The 22972-nt window shown below is 33.4% G+C and overlaps 2 protein-coding genes across 5 annotated transcripts in view; one reads left to right on the top strand and one right to left on the bottom strand.

The window, feature by feature from the left end:
- The first annotated feature begins 2647 nt into the window (after positions 1-2647).
- LOC126971481 (uncharacterized) lies at positions 2648-19824 on the top strand. 2 transcript variants are annotated; one of them, XM_050817813.1, is made up of 3 exons: positions 6091-6512; positions 14482-14791; positions 17759-19824. In XM_050817813.1, the coding sequence occupies exons 2-3, from the start codon at positions 14485-14487 to the stop codon at positions 17851-17853; spliced, it is 402 nt and encodes a 133-aa protein (XP_050673770.1). In that variant the 5' UTR covers positions 6091-6512; positions 14482-14484; the 3' UTR covers positions 17854-19824. The 2 variants fall into 2 exon arrangements, 1 of the variants encoding a protein (XP_050673770.1); XR_007730899.1 differs by lacking the exons at positions 6091-6512; positions 14482-14791 and adding an exon at positions 2648-3003.
- Positions 19825-20652: 828 nt separating this feature from the next.
- The window catches only part of LOC126971380 (PTB domain-containing adapter protein ced-6), an 82759-nt gene continuing 80439 nt past the window's right edge, over positions 20653-22972 (bottom strand). For all 3 annotated transcript variants that reach the window (XM_050817685.1, XM_050817683.1, XM_050817684.1), the window contains exon 12: positions 20653-21890. In XM_050817685.1, coding sequence (XP_050673642.1) covers positions 21813-21890 — 78 coding nt within the window. In that variant the 3' untranslated portion in view covers positions 20653-21812. The remainder of the gene's footprint in view (positions 21891-22972) is intronic.

The following is a 22972-nucleotide window of genomic DNA, read 5'->3' as shown; positions in this document are numbered from 1 at the left end:
CGCCGCTACCAACAAAATATATACTTACAGCTTTATAGAGAGTTACTCACCTGGTGTCCGTTTGGTGGCGCAACCCTATTGGTATCGCGACCAGCTCGGACGCGTCATGACTCTGGTGTCTAGTTTGGTAGCTTACGGACAGCACGGTGGCGCAACCAGTCGCCGCTACCAACAAAATATATACTTACAGCTTTATAGAGAGTTACTCACCTGGTGTCCGTTTGGTGGCGCAACCCTATTGGTATCGCGACCAGCTCGGACGCGTCATGACTCTGATGCCTGAATGGTGTCTACTTTGGTAGCTTACGACTGGTTACACCACTGTGGTTTCCCAGTGAAATATAGCCGTAAAAGGTAAAAATACTTTTTTTATTAATTAGTCAATAATATTTCATAAAATCAAGAATTATTTCGTAATTATTGCTCCCTGTTCTATTCTACTCTATTCTTCCTACTGTGGCTTCTGTGGGAGACACCACAGATTTGCCAGAATCACGTTAAAGTAGACTACCAAGCTTTGAGTATGTGTCTTCTAAAATATAAATAAATAAATAAACTCATAATGCCCTTCTGTAGAACTGCATCTTTTAGTAGAAATTGTTACAGCATGTCTGTGAAAATATATAATAATTTGCCCAATGAATTGAAAGATTTACCGTTCAAAGTTTTTAAAAGAAGACTGCATCAGTGGTTAACAAATAAGTGCTTCTATAGTTTAAATGAATTTTTCAATACAAAATGAATCAGTCTATTTGATAATAATATATGTAAATTAATATACTTTTATGACATTGAATTTGTTAATATTATACATAGGTACTAAATTAATTATTAAGTTATTTACGTCTCATATTATAATATCTTAAAATTTTAATTTTATAAATATTAATGATAGCATTGTGAAATCCGACGTGTTTCGGTATAACAGTAGTGTTTAGACAATTTTGTAACATATTTTGCATGTCAATAATATTACGTTAACATCTTAAGTACAATGTTTCCTGCAAATAAATTTCATTTAATTTCTAAATTTAACGGTAATAATGATATATATATTTATTTATATGATATAATGTTAACACTGGACTTATATTAAGATTTTGACCTATTGCTTTGGCTCAAGTGTCTGTACTGCTTCTGTAACGTATTTATACAATGATTATTATACTGTGGCTGTACTAACTATTATTGTCGTTATGTTTGCATCTCAAACGTACACCTGTATTTCAACAGCTGTGTTTAACTTTGTGTTTTGGTTCAAAGTTATGCTTTAACTAATAAAATACAACTCGTATATTTTAGAGATGACATGAACACAATTATTTTCTACACTGACTCTCAAATAAGCCATTGAGGCTTGGTGTAGCTATTATATGGATTACTAGCTGACCCAGCAAACGTTGTATTGCTGATATTAAAATCGCGATACAAAAAGTAACGGTTTATCGTAGATGGGTGAAAATTTGAAGTTGTATGTATTTTTAATGCTGACTCATAATCAAACAAATTTAAAAAAAAAAAAACATTTGTCGTGGACCACCCTTAACATTTAGGGGAATGAAAAATAGATGTTGTCCGATTCTCAGACCTACCCAATATGCACTCAAAATTTCATTAGAATCGGTCAAGCCGTTTCGAAGGAGTTTAACTATATGCACCGCGACATGAGAATTTTATATATTAGAGATATAATGGTACTGTAATATACAGTATATTATTGTGGAGAGAATATAGTCAGTATATTACACTTAGATTAAGGATTGGTCTCCGCTGTGCTTCAACCGTAGGCGTAGTCGCAAAGTGCGGTAACTAATACAAAGCCCAAGTGGGCGTACTCGAGCCAGTCTTGAACAATGTGTGCCGTGCCATCTGTTCTGATAAACTTTGCTAATAATTTAAACTAAAATGCCGGGTTGTGTAATAAACTTTGTAAAAATAATGTACAAGAAGTTAGAAAGAGCCTGGGATCACATATCATCAGGAAATATTTTGTATTTTATTAATTTCAATGTAAAATAACACGGAGCGTATGTTACAAAATTTGAAAGATGCCATTGAGTGTCAAGATGCCACGCACACAAGCATCTAATAGTTACCGTACAACACCACCTCAGGTCTATTAGGTGCCTACACAAAGTATTATAGCATAATATAGTCTATGTGAAAAAAGAACCGACATAAGATTTGAGGGCGCAGCTTCATTTAATTACCACATTTGTAATGTTGACAACACTATATTACGACTATGACATCTTGATCTCAGGACGTGTTGTCTCGCCAAAATCTGGCACGAGACAGGATGCCTCGTGTAGAGGCGAAACACGTGTCGAATTATTTTAAAGACAAATATTGGCGGAATTAACACTAAAGAAAACTTAAATCATTTGTATAATTATGGATTTCCGCAAAGTAACGCCTAATTCAATACATTATCTTGATACTTGTTAATTATTTTAGAATATAATGTTGTCATATTCCGTCTAAATAAATATTTTATAGGATGAGCCATATAAAAGTCATAATATTAGTTCCATTTTATGCCACGACGGTTCTCTTTCCGTACAGACTTTACTCGATTGGTGGCTTGACTTAAATAGCGTATCTAATGTTATCAAATATAATGTTTTAAACTTACAATATAAAACTTCTGACAGCTATTAATAATGAATTATCGCTAATGCTTATAAGTATTAACATAAATTTTGTTATCAAATCGCTTAGCACGATATTTTGAGCCGTTATCTGTTGAGACGCAACTCTGGGTCAGAGAACACGTCGACATGGCCGAAGAAGGTCTGAATATAAACCAAATTCAGCAGCTCCTCGATGAGGGGAAGATTCCGTCCAAGAAAGCTCTCCTGGACATGTTGGAGACGGCTGATGTTGAAGAAGAGTTGAAGGAGAATCTCCGGGGAATGCTAATGGGTGATGTCCCTCAGGTTTTCGGAGCTTACAGCACTACACTTGGCGTTGTCTTCGTGTTCCTAATCTGCCTTGTAATTTGTGAGTACTGGTTTTATTTACACGGCAAAGTGTCATTTAAATTTGGCTTCTAAGGTTTCTATCGAATATTAGTACAGTTGTTTTTAGAACAGTCGGCGCGCTTTCCATTCAATTTTATCGAACCTTCATTCTTTTCTTCCAATTGTGGCTTTTGTGTAAGGTATACCACAAATTAGCCAATGTCATGTGAAAGGAATTTTAATGGTAGTTAGATCGGTTGTAAAGATTGAAACAAGTTTTATTTTCTCATATTATACCAGAAACAAATATGTATAGTTGTTAGACTATAAAGGAAATACACAAATATAATTACTTAAATTATTTAATGTAAGTACTTAGTGATATTTACAACTTAAAGATTATTTTAATATATTTACACAAAATATATACAAAAGGAGTGAAAACTAGGTAGAGGAGACATTTAAAGGAAGTTGGGCGGGGAATTTCAGAAGATTTAAAATTGTACAAAGAAGGTTGCGTTAGAAGACAATGTATCGCACCTTGTCAAAAGTAATGAAAGTGACAGATGCCGAGGGAAGTAGCGATTTGGCAATGACGTTTTAAATCTGAAAATGAAAACACGACTTTGACAACTTCTACGGCCTTAAAAATAAACTTGGTACAAAGTTATATCTATGAATACACCAAGAATATGCAAAATGTTTACAATAGCGCTGACAACACTGTCATTACAATGATAATTCTGAAGTTTTCCGAATGTCAATCAGCCTTGCAAACAACATACATGATACGTCCGAATAAACTAATCATAAGCAAAATGTATGTTTGTAAACATTTTGCTTGTTCTTGGTTTACTCTTAGGTATAACTCTATATCAAGTTTATTAGTAAGTGAAATATGGTGATACCTAGTAGGGATAAGACGATAAAGAAAACACCAATATTTTTCCATTGATACATAATCGATATATAAATCCAGTGTCCTGATATTTGTTTTCAGTGAACTCCTAAACTAATGAACAGATTTTTATGGGGATTACTTCATGTAGTGCAGTTTAGTCCACCTGGAGAGATAGTAGTATAGTTTTTAATTCGATTTAGGACCCTTAATATGTTATCCATGAAAGAATTTATTAACGCACGGTTTGACAGTTCTGCTGTGAAACTATTTCATTAAAAACACAACAGAGAGCATGTTTTACGAAATAATTCATGATATTATGAAATATTATTGACAAATTCATAAAAAAACAGTATTTTACTTATTATGTACAGAACAACGTCTGTCGGGTCAGCTAGTTAGTCATAAAATTGTACCCTAACTTCCTTCAAAGAACTATGTAAACAGACGACTGCTTGCTGACTTCCAAGACGCGGGACTATAAAGAGGACGAAGTCACGGACAATAACTAGTAACAAATATTATGCACCGACGATTGTATAATCTTTTATGCAACAATTTAATCATGTATCAGTTTAAAACACGTTGTACGTGTCTTGACCTCTTTGATAACCTGACGATAGCCTAATAAAGAATTGTCTTCTAGGTGATATAATGATTGGGAGTTTTGTATCAAAATTAAAATATCAATTATAAGTAACCAAAGAATATATATTCCATCCCTACTAATATTATAAATGTGAATGTAAGTTTCTTGGTTACGCTTTCACGCCTAAACCAAGCGATTTTGATGAAATTTAGTACAGAGATAGAGAAGAGCTTGGGAAAGGATATAGGTTACCTTTTATAGCGAATAAAAGGCTTGGCGGGGTTGAAATAGGGGGTGGAAATTTGTATGAAAATTCGTCATTATCGAAGATAACGCCATGAAAATTTTTATTTAGAGACTTGATAAGAAATAAATTAATATTTGTTCTAACCTTTTTAAAAATCAGACCTGTGTGGGTTGAAAAAGGGGGATGAAATTGCTATAGTTGGTAGCTTATAAAAAAGTATTAACCACAGCAGTTTGTTGTGTATTATTAGTATTACCATAGTGTATATTAAAAAATAAAAAATGATGTCCAATAGTATTTTCTATAAAAATCAAATACTTTTTAAAATAAAAAAAATAATATTTATTTTGGTCTCTGATATACTTTCCTGGCTTCTTCCATTCGCATAAAACCTTTCACTCAATCTGACTTGTTCTTTAAAAGAAAAGAAGAAGAAAGAGAAATCATTTCTTCTTTTTTTTTATTTTTCTTTGACACTTATGAATGTCAAAGATTTTACCACCACTTCGCAAGAGTTGAGCTTGAGAAGAAGTAGCAAGAAACTCATTGCCGTCCATCTTGAAGGTTTGCCGCTAAATAAATGTTCACAGACGAACATGCTGGATGCTGATACGTCGATTGTGCCGATTACCGTGTCGATGATGCTGGTACGACAATAATTGTGCTGCTTGCCGTGCCGACTGTCATGAAATGACAGTTGTGGCAGTTAATGTCACATTAAACGAGTAGGAAGTATCGCTGATAGTATAGAGGAGACATAATATAATAGGTGCTCAGTACTTGTAGATATACATCGCGTTGCAGCATGTCTCCCGGGAATACCCACTGTACTTACCCACGTAGATGTCACAACGCACGCACCATAATGAGCTGTGTAGGCAAATTTTTGATACCTTGGGGTAGATATCTGACAAACATCAGCGACTAACATGCCCTTTCTATAGGCAAAAGATAATGTTAGTTTTGATTGTTATAACAATTTATTAATCAACTATCATATCAATCTGATTTATATTTTTCCAATTTATCGGCTCAATAATTACGCAATGTTATCATAAATTATGTTGCCAACGATAACCATAAGTCGTTATCTCTGATAAGTCATTTCGGTTAGTTTATCATTATTTATACTTTGATTGAGCTTACGTGTGCCTTATTGATTTGGTGAGTGTTTTAATAATTGTTATTGGAGTTATATTGATTTTTAATAAGCAGCATTTTAAAATCCTTATCTTAAGAGTATATATTTCAAAAACCAACTGAATTATCCCCTGTGGCAAGCACTGATACGATCTGAAACACACATCATCAAGGATTGCGTATTAAAACGCCTTCTGGAATAGAGACCTAATATATACAAACATAAGATCCAAATTATTTTTTTCCACAGCTAATCAAACTTTGGAACAACCCCTAAAAAGCATTCAATAAAATTGAAATTATTTATACAATAGAAAACAATGGCCGCCGACACACTAAATATTGGTGAGCTGATAAAAGAGAAACTGGCAGAATCCTTCGAAGGGCCGGACGTAATGTCCACGCTGCAGAATCTGCTGGCAAACTCTGGTCACCAAACTGGGGAGCTTAAAGATAAGCTTACCGGTATAATGGATCATTACAACACTCTGTCCGATGGAGACAAGCTAGTGTTCGGGAAATTTGTCAAGGAGTTGCTAACAAATAAATTGGCGAAACATTTAAAAGATAATCCGCCGGACCTGAGCGAAGTGGAAGAAGCCTTAACTGGGGCAGTTCGGCAACAATTGATATATGCTGCTATAATCGGCGTGGCTTTCCTCATTCTTATTGGTATGTTGATTAGAGTATATTTTGGCGTAACTGCTACAAGTGATTTCTCTACTGGAGCAGCTATCCAAGGCAAGATTTATGAAACATGTAGAAAGTCCACGGACTCTTCTTCCACGTATCACAATCGTGGCTTAAATTTCTCCTAAGATAACAACCATCTTGTCTAAGTATAGCCAGCTTCAGGTGTAGTTAATGAATCGTTAAATGAAAATCAAACTAATTTCAAAACTGTTAAAAAATACAGTTATCTACAGTAATAATTATTGATCATTCGGGTATATTATGTTAAATTTAATAGTAATGTTTCTCAAACAAAACACGCACAGCTAATAGTTGCAGGTATTAGTGTCTTTAGAAAAATCGACTGATTTATAGAAAGTGTTTGACGTTATGAATTACGAAACTTTTGTGATTTGAAAGCTTTAGTGATGAGGTCCTGTAAGATAATGTTGTTTACATACTTTCAACATAAGTTCCTTCTTTTTTAGTCAGCCAACAATTTCACACATTTTCATCAACATAAATTTAAATAATAAATTGAAATCAATGAAGTGTTTAATATACATGAATTGCATCACACCAAAACGCACCAAAGATAATATGATCAAAAATTTTTTATTAAAATAATTATATTTGCAAATAAACAATCGATTTGTTAGTGTCAATAAAAAAACTGATTATCACATTAAATTACTAATTATCTTTACTGTTTTTGAAATATTCTCCATTTCTTACTAAGCAACGTCGCTTTCGATAGAACCGCTGTGGGAAGCAATGGGTCGAATGCACTGTTTATCAAGGATTCGTAAAGCGAAAACCTCGAAATTAATCTTTCATTTTAGGGAATAAGTAAAGGGGCAAGGTCGGGACTGTATGGTAGATGTTTCACAATCTCAGAATCCGCCGTAGTCTAGATTATTGGATTCTCGTTCCGGTGACATTTAAGGGTTTAAAAAGGTATTTAAAAGCGCCAGAAGCTTATCACATTTGTATATTTGTTGTTAGGGAAGATTTATCATATTGTCTATAATAGGGCTTCGTGAATCAACGCTTGTATGGAAGGTCATACTCACTCCGGGCTGCAGGCACCAAGTACTTTGCCAGAATACCAACATTGACGTTTGAAAATTTCTTGTGAATCCATTTTCAGAATGCACATTGAGTACACCATGGGAATTTACTATAAATAGACATCTGCAGTAACATCAAGATGTTTCTAATACGAATCAAACATGCTTCTAAATATGGACTTGACATATATAGAATTTCATTTTAGGTTTCTTTAAGCAACACATTTCGTTGCACCATTTCGGTGTATTATCAGTGCTTCTCTGTCAATACCCGTCGCAATTGTTCGGCGATAGTTTGTTGATAATTCGGTGAGTTGTTCAGTTTATCTAAAGTTGTCGGCGCGATAACGCGAGTGTTGTGTTATTGGTAATTTTGTTAATACGTTTTATTTAAGTGTATTTCTATATTTGATCAACGGGTTCAATTTCAATTTGTTATTAGAAATGTTCCTAGCTCGAGTTATTGCTACGGAGAGCTTATTATTACGTAAAGTCCCCAGACACGAAGGTTTTTCAGGTTTTGTTATATCGTTCAGCATTTATTTGTTCTTACCTATTTACCCCCTGTCAGCTGTAATTGTTTCGTTATTTGTATTGCTTTACTGGCTTAATTCAACTTAAATATTAAGCTCGGCCAGGTTTCGGTGTGGCTCAAGCAAATAAAAGAACATCGTTTTAATTTATTATACTATCGTGATTTATAGGGTCATTATCTACTAAGAACACCAAAGTTACTGTCTTAGGCCTAGTGGTATTCAAGTTGTGGTCCTTTTTTATCATTTTTAAAGAATTGATAATGCTGACAGAAGATGTTGAAATTAAGAAATAATATTAATCTTTTATTTTTATTTTCACTAAACATTTGTCTTTCTATTCCTATGCAAGTCAAAGTCCATGAGCTGGAAGCTAAAATAAACACTCACTGCTAGCTCTGGAAAGATCAAATACTGCTGAGTGGCGTCAAACACACTAAATACACGAATGCGTGGTTAACAGCACAGTTGTATTGTGTCTAGAAATCACATATATTGTTTTGAACAGGGAATGTGTAAAGAAATATTTATTTACAGTTTGAAGAAGTTTGTCAGCCTGTTACATTTTTATCATATTATACTGCGTAGATTATCTTTTGTTTGGACCTTCGGTGTAGGTGCTTAAACTTTTAAGTTTATCTAATCTTTGGATGGTTATCGGTTAATAAAATAAAATAGAGCCTGTCAGAGCCGAGCCTGATAATACATCGATTAAATTAACTTTTAATTTTTAGGAACCTAATGGAATACGACCACTAAACATAACGCTGAGCTTGCCGCAGTAAGAGCAAAACTAATTTGTCTGTTTCTGGGATAAGCGTGCAAATACATACAGACACCCCGACAGACATTCTGATTTTTTTTTTATTGTTTACATGAGTATGACGTGTATTAATTTGTTTTTTTAATTATTTATTGTACAGGCATGGGACGCTTCCAGCTTGATTTGTAAAAAAATTTCGTGAATTCCGTTCTTAGTTGACCTCTACTCCACAAAAGAATTTTTCTACCAAATTTCAAGTCTCTGGGTTTTATGGTTCCGGAGATATCATGATGAGTCAATTACATAGGTGGAAAACTCTTCAAGTATATTATAGAAAAATGTATTAATCATTAGTACGCATTTTTTTTACTTCAACATCAGCAGAATTGCATGCGATCGGTCACGTGTCCACCCCCGCCGAATTTTTATATTTTGTATGTTTTATATTATATTTCCGCCCTTGCCAATTCACAATAGACACATAAGTGCCGCCTCCAACTAGTACATGCTTTGAAATTTTGCATATGACAGTTTATAGTGAGGTGACACCCCTGTCTATGGGATGTCGTTAATAATTTTTTATATATATTAGAATATGACATCGGCAAAAGTAGTAAATAAAATGGGTTTTTAAGTAACATTAATTTATTATTTATCAAATAACTACAAAATATATAATGCTAATATTAAACATAAACTAGGAAGATACCTTATATAGATAGAAGAAACTTCTAAACTTCTGATAAAAAAATTGCCTTTTGAGTGACGTATTCTTAGTTTTTCATGTATATTTGTTTTCAATTTCCTCTTGTATACATTTAGACCTTGACACATAAAATATTCTCGAAATGGCTCGTAAAATAATCTTATCAAGCTGTACTAAGTTAATAATTTTCCTCGTAGCTAAATGTGTATTTAAAAAAATAATGTTTAGTTACATATTAGGATTATTGTAAGCATATAAGAGAATATATTGATACTAGCAAGAACCGGTCACGCTTCAGTGCGGCATAGTAGGTAATTGGTAATCACGGGCTATTCTCCGCAAATCGACGTCTCCTGTGCGCCTATTTTGCGTGGTAGAGTTGGGTGGCAAATCTTGGCACCAATTCCCCAAGATAGTTACTCAAACCTCTGGGAGTTTCGAATCAGTTATTCTCTCCAAGTTCTTCCAATTCTTTACGAACTGATGTAGCTTCATGACGCTTACCAAATATTGTTGCAATTTCTTAAATTATTTTCACTCCCGATGGTAAATCGATATATTCCTATTTCTAATGTGACCCACGATCTAGGGGAGACTCCTCGGTGACCTCAGGTGTTTAGCCCGGTAATTGGCCTCACTTCGGCACACCATGATAATATGTGTGGCCGTCTCATCTGTCTCTATACAAGCCCTGCACAGAAGACTATCGATGACACATATATTAAACACATGCTTGTTGAAAGGGCCGTGACCTTCTTGTTTTGTATATCGAGTTATTTTACGTTGTTGTTCTTGTGACTTTCACCATTTTGCGTGTAAATTTATGGTCTTTACACGGTAGTGCTTCTTTCGTCGGTCTGCAACCACTCATCTTCCTCCAGTATTTATTGTATAGCTCCTTGGTGCGCTGCCCTATGACTGATGCATGCCTTTGCTATATTGTTCATTGGCTTATCCACCACATTTTTTTTATATAAGAGGGAGCAAACGGGTAAGAGGCTCACGGGATGGGGTAAGGTGGTGAGGCAAATGCTCGTGGTCATCCGCAAAAACAAGTGTCAAGAGATGCGTTGGCGGCCTTTAAGGTGTGCTCTTTTCTTGAAGGTTCTAAGTCGTGTCGGTTTTGGAAAACAGCAGCCGGTAATTGATTCCACTAAGTGGCTGTGCAAGGCAGTATTTTGACGTAATGTCCGGTGTTGGAATCAACCCTCAGCTCCTCTGAGCACTCCCCGTGATAAATGTTTTGATGCCACTTTACTTTCACTGTCCATCTAAATAAATATCGACAAATAAACGCTTCTCTCAACAAGATAATTCTTCGAGTTTACATTGTAATGTGGTTTGACTATGGTCCAAGATTTAAATGGCATCGCTTTGAATATGTACCGTAATGGAGATGGTATCGGGAACTCTTGCCTTATAGCCTTTATCTTTTCCTTCTTAATCGCCTCTCTAATATTGGATGTTGGCCGTCAGCTCAGCTATTTCCTCCTCCTGCATCATGTAGAGCAAAACAGGCCGTCGCTTAGCGTCGGTGGCGCAATAGGCAGAACAGTTGACTCTTCTGCGGTGCCCACGGTTCGATCCTCGCCCGCCACGTAGTTACGTTACTATGTGTGATTTGCGAATTCGTATGTAGGTACGTTTATTCGACGGTGTTACATAAGAGAATGGGCCATGGTGATCAATTACTATTAGGCCACCACACTTTGAACAAAACTCCATTGCCTAATGTATCATATAATTTATTTTATCTTAACCTAGTTTTATGACATAATATATTTAATTTTATCTATAATTTAATTAAAATCCATATAAACTCAATTATGTATTGTAATTTAAGTCATTATTGTTTCTATGAGTCAAATGCGTTATTACTAAAGACAGCATTTAGGATATCTCGTATATGGGAACGTGCCAGTAAAAAAAACCTTTATTCCCAATTCCGATCAGTAGAACTTGTTTTACCCACAATAATTTTATAATAACTACTTTAATCATATTGATATGTATATTGTAACTCCATAAATAAATTCAAAACGAACCTAAAAGTCAAAAATTAAAGTAAAAGTGATAACTTTAAATAAGTTACATACTTTCCTGTAAGATATAGTGTCTATATTTTATAAAATTCCCTTTTTGGCATTTATAATTTATCTATCCAAAATGCACCATAACCAGTACATATATAACTATATTCATAAATATATTTATGAATATTTATTTATATATGTTATATTCAGTGTGTCATAGTTCGTAAAAAAGTTGAAACTATTTGTTCCTTAGATAAACTTTAGTTATATTAATAAAATAAAATAAATGCCTGAAATAATTGATTTATTATTATTATTATTAAGTCCAGTGCTTCGCTTGCGCATGTTTTATTAGCTTCGGTTCGAGTTCGGACCGACAAAGAAAATTTCCAGTTGTATCGTTAAAATTTCTAAACACATACAAAATATTATTTTATATAAAATTCCCAAAGTTACCTGGCCTTCGTGAGTACTACAAAAAACGGCCGGGTCCTATCTTGAATACCTGCAGAGCGGTTGTCGCCTTGCCATAAACTGATCCCCGCTATAATACACTTGAGCCTGCTTTTGCATTCAGATTTACGGAATGGATAAAAGTAGCGAGTTTCAAATGTGTCGTCGCTACAGATACCTTATTACAGATGTATATCTAGTGTGCGTACTTGCTTAGTACGCATTAATTCTCGTATGGTTTTGTTTGTGTTTCGTGTTACCCCTCCTCCTGTAAGAGCCGTCTCCATCCATTCAATGCTCTAAGCTAAACGCGTACAGTGTTGTAAATGTAACGGATCTTTATGAGATCAGAATAAGGTATCGTATATTAAAATAATATCCATACTCGAACCGGTTACTACCAGTTTTGTAAATTATTTAAGTCGTATAAGCATTCATGTGTTGTGTGTGTGAAAACAAAACGTGTCGTAATCACTAGAATAAGCATTAAATATTGTGTTAGTGATTTATGTGAGTTTAGTAAGAATTTCAAGGAGTAGAAAATATTGCAGGTGAGATTTGAAGCCAAATTCTTGTTTTTTGTCATCCGAAAGGCGAAGAGTTAAATACAAAGTAAAATTTGAAGAGTAGTCAATGTAGCAACGGTTTTTGAATGTATTTTTAAGCGTCCTTAGCAACGGAATTACGGGATCAGTTTTTTTAACCGATAGGTCCGACGTCCGTAGATGGAGTTTGTACTAAAAACGATTTATATATATCGTTATACATATCGTCGACGGCCAACTGTGCAAACGGATTGTACAGTAAGGACTTTTTCGTTTCTGGCCAATAATCGGTAATATGTGCACCACTAGTGACTAAATTATCGTTACTGGGGACATCACTACGCTGCGTGTTCATGTAATTTTCTGCCTGACTTCGAATTTGATATAATGTTTCACTTGAAATTATATTTTTACATAGTAGTTAAGTAGTTTTAAATTGAAAAATCAATAAAAAGAATAATAGCACTGCTTTGAGATTTGAAATAAACTATGTATTTGATTAATTTTTTTTATATATTATTCATACCGAACCCAAAACCCTTTCACAATAACTGTAAGTACGAAGTAAGGGACCCCCGAAGGGTTAACTCATCAAAATCGTTGGTGTTTTACTGACTTGCTTGATAGAAATTATGTTCCCAAAGATAATCCTTAAACAAACATTGAACTCAAACTCTATAGGTTGATTGATGCATTCAATATATGATAATTTATATTTAGGAAATATATTTAGACACGATTCATAGATTGGATGCAGCACTATTATAACATTTGTAAAATACTCTGTCTCAAGGTGACGAGCGCATTGTAGTATTGCTCAAAATTTTTGGGTTTTTCAAGAACCTTGGTACTGTATTGTATTGTCTCGTCCTTTATTGTCATAAAGAATAAATTACAAAAAAATATTTTGATATAAACTCCCCATGCTATATCCGCCATTTCCATACGGTCGAAGGTTGCTCGTTCATAGGCGATCCGTAATGCGATGTCCTCTTCAGTCCCTGTAGTCTTTGAGGCACAGTTCCAGTGATCTCTTAAGAACTTCCTAGGTTTCTTCCTAGTTTCTAGAAGAAGCAAACTTCCATTGACATCAGCACACCAGGGGTCAAGATATGTGTTGCCGGCCGATGAATAAGCCATTATAAATTCTTGCTTCCATCTAATATGTGGCATGTATGTAACTATGATCAATGTCATTATAGCCAACATTACTTGTACAGATTGTTAATGAGAACCAAACTAAGCTGTTGTTGTAGGCAGAGTCATATTTAACTTATTCCACAGTTCCACAACAAATTTTAAGTTATCGCCGTGCTAAGTATAGTATTTGCAAAGGTGCAAACCGACTAATATTATAAATGTGAAAGTTTGTATGTCTGGATGTATGTTTGAACTTATTTAACGCAAAATCTACTGAATAGATTTTGATGAAACTTTACAATAATATAGCTTACACACCAGAATAACAAATAGGCTATAATTTATAAAACTATAGTGTGTATTAAACAAAATACTTATATTTTTCTTTTAAGAAGTGTGATTGTTACTAGAATACAACTAGCGCCATCTCTTATCAACTAGCAAGCACAAGATCAATACAATTCATATTCGGCAAAACAACGTTTGCCGGGTCAGCTAGTACTTTATATTTTCGTGTCTGGGGCACCAACTCTCTTGGTGTGTATGTTAGTTATTACATTATTTGTTTCAAAATCCATTCGCAAACATACATATATACCTACAGTTACAATTAAATTCAATTTAAACATAATATATCTAATAAATGCCTTCTTCAGAAATGCAGAACATTTTCAAAGCAATAAAAATTTTATTTAATGAATACCGAATATTTTCCTTTCCTCCAAGATCATGGACAAGTCAGGGGTGGATTACGGAGCGCTCAAAGAAACCCTTAAAAATGTTGATATAGTATCAATGCTCAAAGCGATAGTGTCAACATCTCCTGAAGACGCTGAGTCGGAAGATATCCGGGGGAAGATAGAAGGAGTAATAAAGAGATATAACGAAATGACAGACAGGGAGAAGGAGATGTTCATGGAGCAGTTGAGAGATGCATTAGCGACAAAACTGGCGTTGAATATGAGGGAGGCTGCGGGGGATGAAGGGTTTCCACTAACATATGTTATTGCTGCATTGTTACTCGGTGTCATATTCGGTATGAAATACATATTAATCAAATTCTTTAGTAGTATACAGCTAAAAGTTGTTCGTTTAACTCGAATGAATATTTTGTAATCTTAAAACAGTTTAGCAAAAACGCTTTATCGCTTTCAAAATGTTATAATTTAACTCCTCCTCCTCAGTCGTGCACTATTGGCACTAGTCTTGGCTTTTCTGGCTGCCCTTATGGTGCCATAAGGAATATAGTAAGAATAAGTAAAAACACCATGGTATATATTTAATAATGAAAATTAGTTAGGAACACGTTAGTAGTAGAGATGTAGCATAGGAGTTAAGTTTATGTATTCTAAAAGTTTATACAATAACAATTTCGAAATCAATTTACGAAAATAATATAATCTTTTCACAACAACAAATCTTTAAGTCAGGGCACTTGCCAGATATGAAGTGCTCGTTACAAATCTTCTAAAATCATATTTGAATGGTTCAGAATATAGTCTAGTTAAGTGCTTACCGGTTTCCGGGTAAACCTGTAGGAAGAAGAATCCCGCAAGGTTCTATCCTCGGTCCATTCATGTTTTTATTTTGTGTCATATATTCATTATTATAACATGTTTTGTTGTGATTGACAATTCATTCCATTCATTGAATTGTGTTAGAAATAGAATGGGATATGACTTTGTGACGTTGAGGGATATTATTAACACAAACTAGATAAAATATGGCGAGCGTGTGCGTGTGTAAGTATAGCTGACCTGACAATATTTGTACTTTGTTCAATTTCGAACGCGATGAGAATTACTAGCCATAATATTTACATTATAGTTTCCTGCTCGCAATTTCGCTCAGTTTTTGTTTTAAGTAATATGGCCGAAAATAATAGATCTTTTACTATGACTTTTAGTTAATTTCGTTATTAAATATATATTCTCATAGAACATTTTGTTTGTTAATCATACTATTGCTATTTTAAACTTTTTCCTACTTTTTAGTTTGGATATTTTATAAAGCGTGTTTCTAGATTTTGTTATATTTATACATTTTAATAGTTTGTCTGAATATTACGTTGTTATTAAAACACCTTGGATAACCCGAAGTTCACTAAAGTCTTAACATGAATTTAATATCAAGAATTTGTATGAATCTGTACAGTGACTTTGGCCGGTACTATATCTATCGGATAGTTATCAGTACGCCATTCCGTTCCTTTTTTGAACACACAAACTGGGGTGAGCGAGACCGGGTTACTGAACGCTCATTGGTCAGTTAATGACCACAACATATCGAAAATATTCACTACTGGTTACTGTGGATTTATATACCTAAGATCAATGTTTCTAATGTGATAGGTGTTTGATAGGTTTCGCTATTTATGAACTGACTATCCCCAGTACTGGATGGTTCTACTATGGGGCTATTAATGCTTATATTATCATCAATCTTCAAACAATTGTTTAGTATCAATTCTATATGAATATTCTATCATCTTCTTCTGGTACCATACCTACGGAACGTTGGAGATCATTTTTTTACGCTTCTCTATCTTCAGCCTTTCTTTTCAACTCGTCAGCTCTACATATTCCCATCCAGGATTAAATGTTGTCGTGCCATGTAGCTCTCCTACGGCCTCTTGCCCTGCTTCCCTCTATTTAGTCCTCAATGATACTCCTGATTATATTATATTTCTTGTTTCTGTAGATAGCCATACTACGCAGCTTTCCTTCTCATTGAGTTCATTCGTGAGTTGTCTTTGAGCATGCGTATTTCATCAAATTTCTATACGGCACACTAGTATGTTATGCTACTTATGTAAAGGTGTGTCTTCAATTCCCTGAGTATCAATGTAATTCTGAACCTTATTAGTAAGAACAATGCGTCCATTTAACCATTACAACATATGAAATTAAGCATTAAGTTTGTTTATGGTATTCTGGTTGTTGAACTAAAGCTTACGGAATATTTGATCTTATATCTTTAAACGAGCAATTCTTGTATATATATATAATATATATATATATATATATATATATATATATATATATATATATATATATACATAATCTGAATATCGGAAACGGCTCCAACAATTTTCATAAAATTTAGTATACGGGGGATTTCGGAGGCGATAAATCGATCTAGCTAGGTTTCAATTAAATAAAATATGGGATAGTCCGTGTTTTATTTTTATTTTGTTCATTTTAGTGTTTTATTCATTAGAATACAAATTAAAATTTCGCCACTATATAAGCTCAGATGGGACATTGGGTGATCCGGAAAGCAGAAGATCCCGGTTCGAATACAGATTTCCTATTAGTTTTTTTTTCTGTTCATGTTTTGTACATTCTTAAAAATCCGAGCAAGGCTCTTTCGTCCGGATATTAATTGTATTAAATAACGCGATTTTTTTCTGTGACATTATTTTAAGCTTTATTTCAAAATATATATATATTTCATATAAATGCTGTACATATTTTTACAAAACCTTATAGATATTTTGAATCTGTACAGAGCGTCATGGATCTTATGGAGTCCCCTTTGTTATGATAGCCGCCACGGCAAAATAAACGTATGGAACGAAGGCGGCGGTGATCATTTAAAATCAGATGACTCGTACGCTCGTTTGCCATCTCTTCCATAAAAAAAAATATTATCGAAAACTCCTATTATTTGCAAAATAAACTCGCAATATTTCAAAAGCTTAATGAACTCACATTACTGCAATGGTTGTTTCTAAAATGAGCTACAAGATACCTTACAATATTGCAAAGAATTCCAAAATAAGCGCATATTTGCAAAGGCTTTTTTTTTCAAAACTACCCACAGTATTATTGGAAACGCATTTTTTCCCAAATAAACTTATATTTTTGGAAAAGGAAACTAGACTTACTTTTGTTACGAAACATGAATATTCTTTATTATAATTGTGATCATCAATTGAACGCTACTATCCGTATACTGATGAAGAAAGCCTTATTAAATCAATTTTTTCTGTTCTTTACAGTGTTCTTCGGTTATAAGCTGTACAAATCGATAAAGGAGAAAGACTTGAAAAGAGAAGAGAAGAGAAAAGCGAAGCTAATGAAGAAGAAGAAATGATCGAGAATGTATCAACTGGTTCATGTTATATACGAATTATCGAGCGTTATCCATATTTATATATTTATTATTGTACAAATATTAAATATTGTAAAGATTTAGATATTGTGGGCGCCTTCACTGTCTGATTTTAAATTAAATAATTTTAAAATCTGTAAGATCGAGTTTTGCTTAAGGCGACACTAAATGCCGGCGTCCTTGAGCGATATGATTTCACGGCTCCTATGTAACAAAGCCAATATTTTCAAAATTCTTGCGTCGAAAATTTAACATTTTAACAGGCGCAAACAGTTTGATTGCTTACAATCCTCATTATTGATTACTAATCTTAATAAATGTACCAACACAAAAAAGTAAAAGCTATAAGAACAACTTTTATGACAGCAGTATACTAAACAACAATGCATCATGCCGAGAAAAAACTTGTTTAACTGCAAAGAAAACTGGTAATTCATAATAGCATTGGAGTGTTAAGTTTAACTAACAGCAAGCATTAGCAACCTACAAGTAAGACTTAAGGGTATGTGTAACAGGATAAAGTAGTGTTCATAGCTCCAAATGCTATATTTTCATCACAAAACTTGTCTAAAAACACCTTGTTTGCGTGTTTTCTGCTTACTCTTCGCCTTAATGTAATTGCTTTATTGGATTGATGCCATCTATTGGATTCAATACATACTTTATAGATTTCAAATCCGAGGTTTACATCAAATAGCAACAATACAAGTTGTAAAGAAATGATTAGAAATTTATAATCGCTAAGGGGACGAATAGGTATCTCTAAGCATTCCATAATTCATAATTTCAACTGTGGGCAACTTCTAAATTGAACGAATATGATTCGCTATTTTTGTGGGATATATTTTTAACATTATTTTTGTCATAAATATTTTAGTAACGGTAACTGATAAGCCAGTCTTTTTTGTAATTTTGAAACAACGGTGTATAAAGATATATTATTTACAATGCCTTTCAACTGTGTTTCAATCAATATAGTTTGATACAAATGGATTGTGCTTTTTCCTAGAATACTGCGATACTGCGTTGTAGATATTATTAATATTATGTGTAAGAACAATTAGCCAACTTGCCCACGAGTGAGGTCGCGCTAAATGGTTATAGCTATACGCCTTGTGAAACATTTCACTGAATATAATGTAAAAAAGGCTATAAAACCAAAGATAAAGCCTACTAGAGCTTTTAGCGCCCTCGTCCATGCAATGCTGAGATTTATTGAGCGTACTTACCAGTGGGAGGCTCCTTTGCACAGGATACCGGATGATAGGTGCCACAACGGTGCCTACCGTGAAGCAGTAATGTGTTAACATTACTGTCTTTATTTCAGAAGGGCGCCGTAGCTAGTGAAATTACTGGGCAAACTAGACTTAACATATTATGTTGCAAGGAGACGAGCACAATTGTAGTGCCACTCAGAATTTTTGGATGTTTCAAGAATCCTGAGCGGCACTGCATTGTAATGGGCAGGGCGCATCAATTTCCATCAGCTGAAAGTCCTACTCGCCTTGTCCCTAATGGTCATAAAAAAATACTTTGATCAGACTTTTCTTACCTACATAAAACTTAGCTGAGTGTGATAAGGCTAACTTGACTTTTCAATTACTTGCATACATTTATTTACATGCCTTACTCAGTACAATATCAGCTGTCAAATAACTAAAAAAACCAAACCAAAGATAATATGCCAAGCTTTCACTCTGCTCTGTCTTACGTAAGTAAAGTCTGAGCAAAGTATAAGTACGCTGTATATATCTCAGCTCTCAGGCTGAGGTTATTGGGTGCAATACTGAGATAAATTTCGATAATACGCCTATACAATGAACCGTAGATAAAATAATTTTTGATTGTTATGAATTCTGTTTTTATACAAATCGTTTATTGCATTAATTTATTGAACTGTAAATAAAATTTTATGTGTTATGTGTTGTGAGAATTAAAGCATTTAATTAATTACTCTTTGTTGTTTTCTTCTTTTGATAATAAGAAACTTATATCTGTAAGAAATTGCTATGATAAATAATAAATACTACTCGAGCTAAAATAGTTTTTAACGATGTTTATTACTCAAAAATTTTTATTCAATAAGTAGGTAAGCTTAGACTATGTCTGTTACTTAGATTAAGGATTGGTCTCCGCTGCTCTCCAACTATGCACCGGCAACTAATATTACGCCCAAATGGGCGTACTCGAGCCAGTATCGAACAATGTGTGACGTTGACGTGCCACATGTTCTGTCAAACTTTCCTAATAATTGTAATAATTGAAACTAAAATGGCGGGTTGCATGGTAAAACTTTGTTAAAATAATACTACAAGTAATAAGAAAGACACTGGGATCACAATATATCACCAGTATTTTGTATTTAATTAATTATTTAAAAATAAAACGAAGCGTATGTTACAAAATTTAAAAGATGACAGGACAGTGTCAAGACGCCACGCACACAAGCATCTAATAGTTACCGTGATAAAAAGCTATTGTTTTTAGGTAGTGCGGTATCTAGTTGGAACGCAGCGGAGACCAATCCTTAATCTAAGGCCTGTTTATATGTAAGTTAACTATAACCGTGTAGGTGCCGTTGTATGTTCCGATTTGAAGTTTGAACAGTGGGTCCAATTTTTTGACAAGCACATTAGACGTTGCGCCTTTGTCTCAGGCTGACAGGCGCTTGCCATTTTTTAGGTGATAATTTTTGGAGCGTTATTCTAGGCTTGGAAACCAAAAAGTTCTACAATCAATCAAATTTCATTTAATTACATTTTAATAATTAAAACAACCACATATAATAACATAAATTTTTATTTTCAAAATACGCATTATGTATCTTTTGGCTTAAAAATAAAATTAGTTACAATATTTCATTAATCAGAAATACAACAGGCGTAACCTAATATCTATATATTAAAATACTCATTATTATAAAAATTACATGGAATGTTATAAAGGGCTCCTTGCACTTACAATAATTTAAAAGTATAGTTTTTTTATTACATACCACTACTATTCGAGATATAAAAATTCTCTTTATTATATACAAGGTCTCAATTGAGCTAATACATTGACGTGAAGCTCCCCAAATTGCAAATAATTATCACAGAATATATGACGAACTTCAAATCTATCAAAAATTTTGGTCCCTACATCTAATACTTACGTTCTAGTATTTTCTGTAAATATCGAAAGTTTTATTGTCTCCTAAAGGCACTTGGAATGACATTGAGCGCCTTAAGAACCCTCGAAACGATCAATTGCTGCTGTCAATACATGACTGATTTTTTAAAATTGTATTCAATTCAATATACTAGTTAATCACACCGAAAGCTTTACAAATAACGCTTCTTCATTTTCTGGATTCCAGTATTTCGTAAAGTGAAGGCGTAACGTGCATTCTGGACTTTAATTTTGTGTTGTTAAATTAATGCAATTTAACTTATTCACAGTTATTATGGTCAAAGTTAACATATGACATATTGATGCATAACAATTGACATATTATATTCGTTTAATTGGCTTCACAAAATATTTAATTTAAAGAAATAAATTATCTATCAGCCAATAAAAAAATAAATAATGAGATAATATTGTGAATACTCTTAACACAGTTCGGTGTTAGACAAAATTGAATTTTATTGTCAATCATGTTTTACAAATACTTAACAATGACACCGAATTGACGGTTCCGAGAATTCTTTAAGCTATTAAATTATTATTGTACGTAGATAAATGTGTTGTAATATAAAAGACAATATTCTACCAAAAACTACCTATTATCACGGAGAATTTGTAACCAATACAATGGCAACACTCTATCGTCTGAACATTTCGCGCAACGCTTACATCTATTCGATAATTCATATTCTTAATGTCTTACTATATTTCTCGTGAACTAAATTGCGTGAATTGTTCGGAGGAATATATTTCACTAGTAAATATAATAACACTCAGTTTTTCTTTAGGGGATCTAGGTTATCTATTGAAAAATCTTCGTTTCCAAAGCTGATCCCTCTACTGAAGCCGTCCTGAAAACAAAATACTGGTTAGTGAGATCTAAAATGAAAGTAATTAGCAAACACGATGAGGTGAATAATTATTACATATTCATTATGTAATTATTTTATTGACTTAATTTATTGGCCGAATAAGCAGTCTCATAGACCTAAGCGCTTAACAAGACTAACTACTTCGTATAGTAACTAAATACCATATGTACGATAAAATGTTTCGCACCTCTCACGCTAGGATGTATAATAAAAGTTCGACTCTCTGTATTATTTAAGGGCATTATATATAAAATATAGATTCAAGCAGTAATAGAGAGTGACTTAACCATAGACTCAGAATATACTAGCGACGACCTGGTAGACCAATAATGTGTGAATAATTTTGATTTGTCAATCTTTTCGTTAGCTAGTAGCTTATATTCAAAATACTAAGGAACTATTAGCTTTGTTCGTCTATATGTTAGTGTGTATTTAGGGCGCAAATTATCATTATCTTAGTAACTATTGTTTCGGTACAGTTCCAACTAAATATAATTTTTCTATACAGATAATTTATTTAAATATTGGATAAATCGGCTTTTGTAATATTTTGAATAATATGATAAAAAAATATTGATATTATAAAAAATCGGACCTCTCGGCAATGACAAACAAATAGAGAGAAAATAAATCGCATAGTCTTAGTAATACTAAAGCTTAAGAACTATCTAGTTAACTGTTAATTAACATTGTCTTATTATCATAAACCCACTGCCATATTTAGACACTTTAAAAATGTATGAGTCGAAAAATTAATAATATTCACGATATAATAACTTACCATGCTTTATAATATCTGTTAAAAGAGAAAAGTTTTTGAAATATCTTGCAAGTATTGAAAAATGTATTTATTAATAATTTATATCTAAATCATAAAGCGCACATAATTTTTCAAGTCTATATTATTTGATCATTTCCTTGGTGAAATTAATATAATATACTCAATAAATCCCAAATGTACACAAGACGTTCGATCTCAAAAGTATAAACTAGCTAGCTAGCTAGCCTAGCTGTCAGGTATCGGTCGTGTTACTAGTTTTAATCCAAATAGATTGAATAAG

This window comes from Leptidea sinapis, chromosome 23 (assembly GCF_905404315.1).
Source record: "Leptidea sinapis chromosome 23, ilLepSina1.1, whole genome shotgun sequence".
Lineage (NCBI taxonomy): Eukaryota > Metazoa > Arthropoda > Insecta > Lepidoptera > Pieridae > Leptidea > Leptidea sinapis.
Note: the sequence above shows the minus strand (reverse complement) of the source record. Positions and strands in the feature narration are given on the sequence as shown.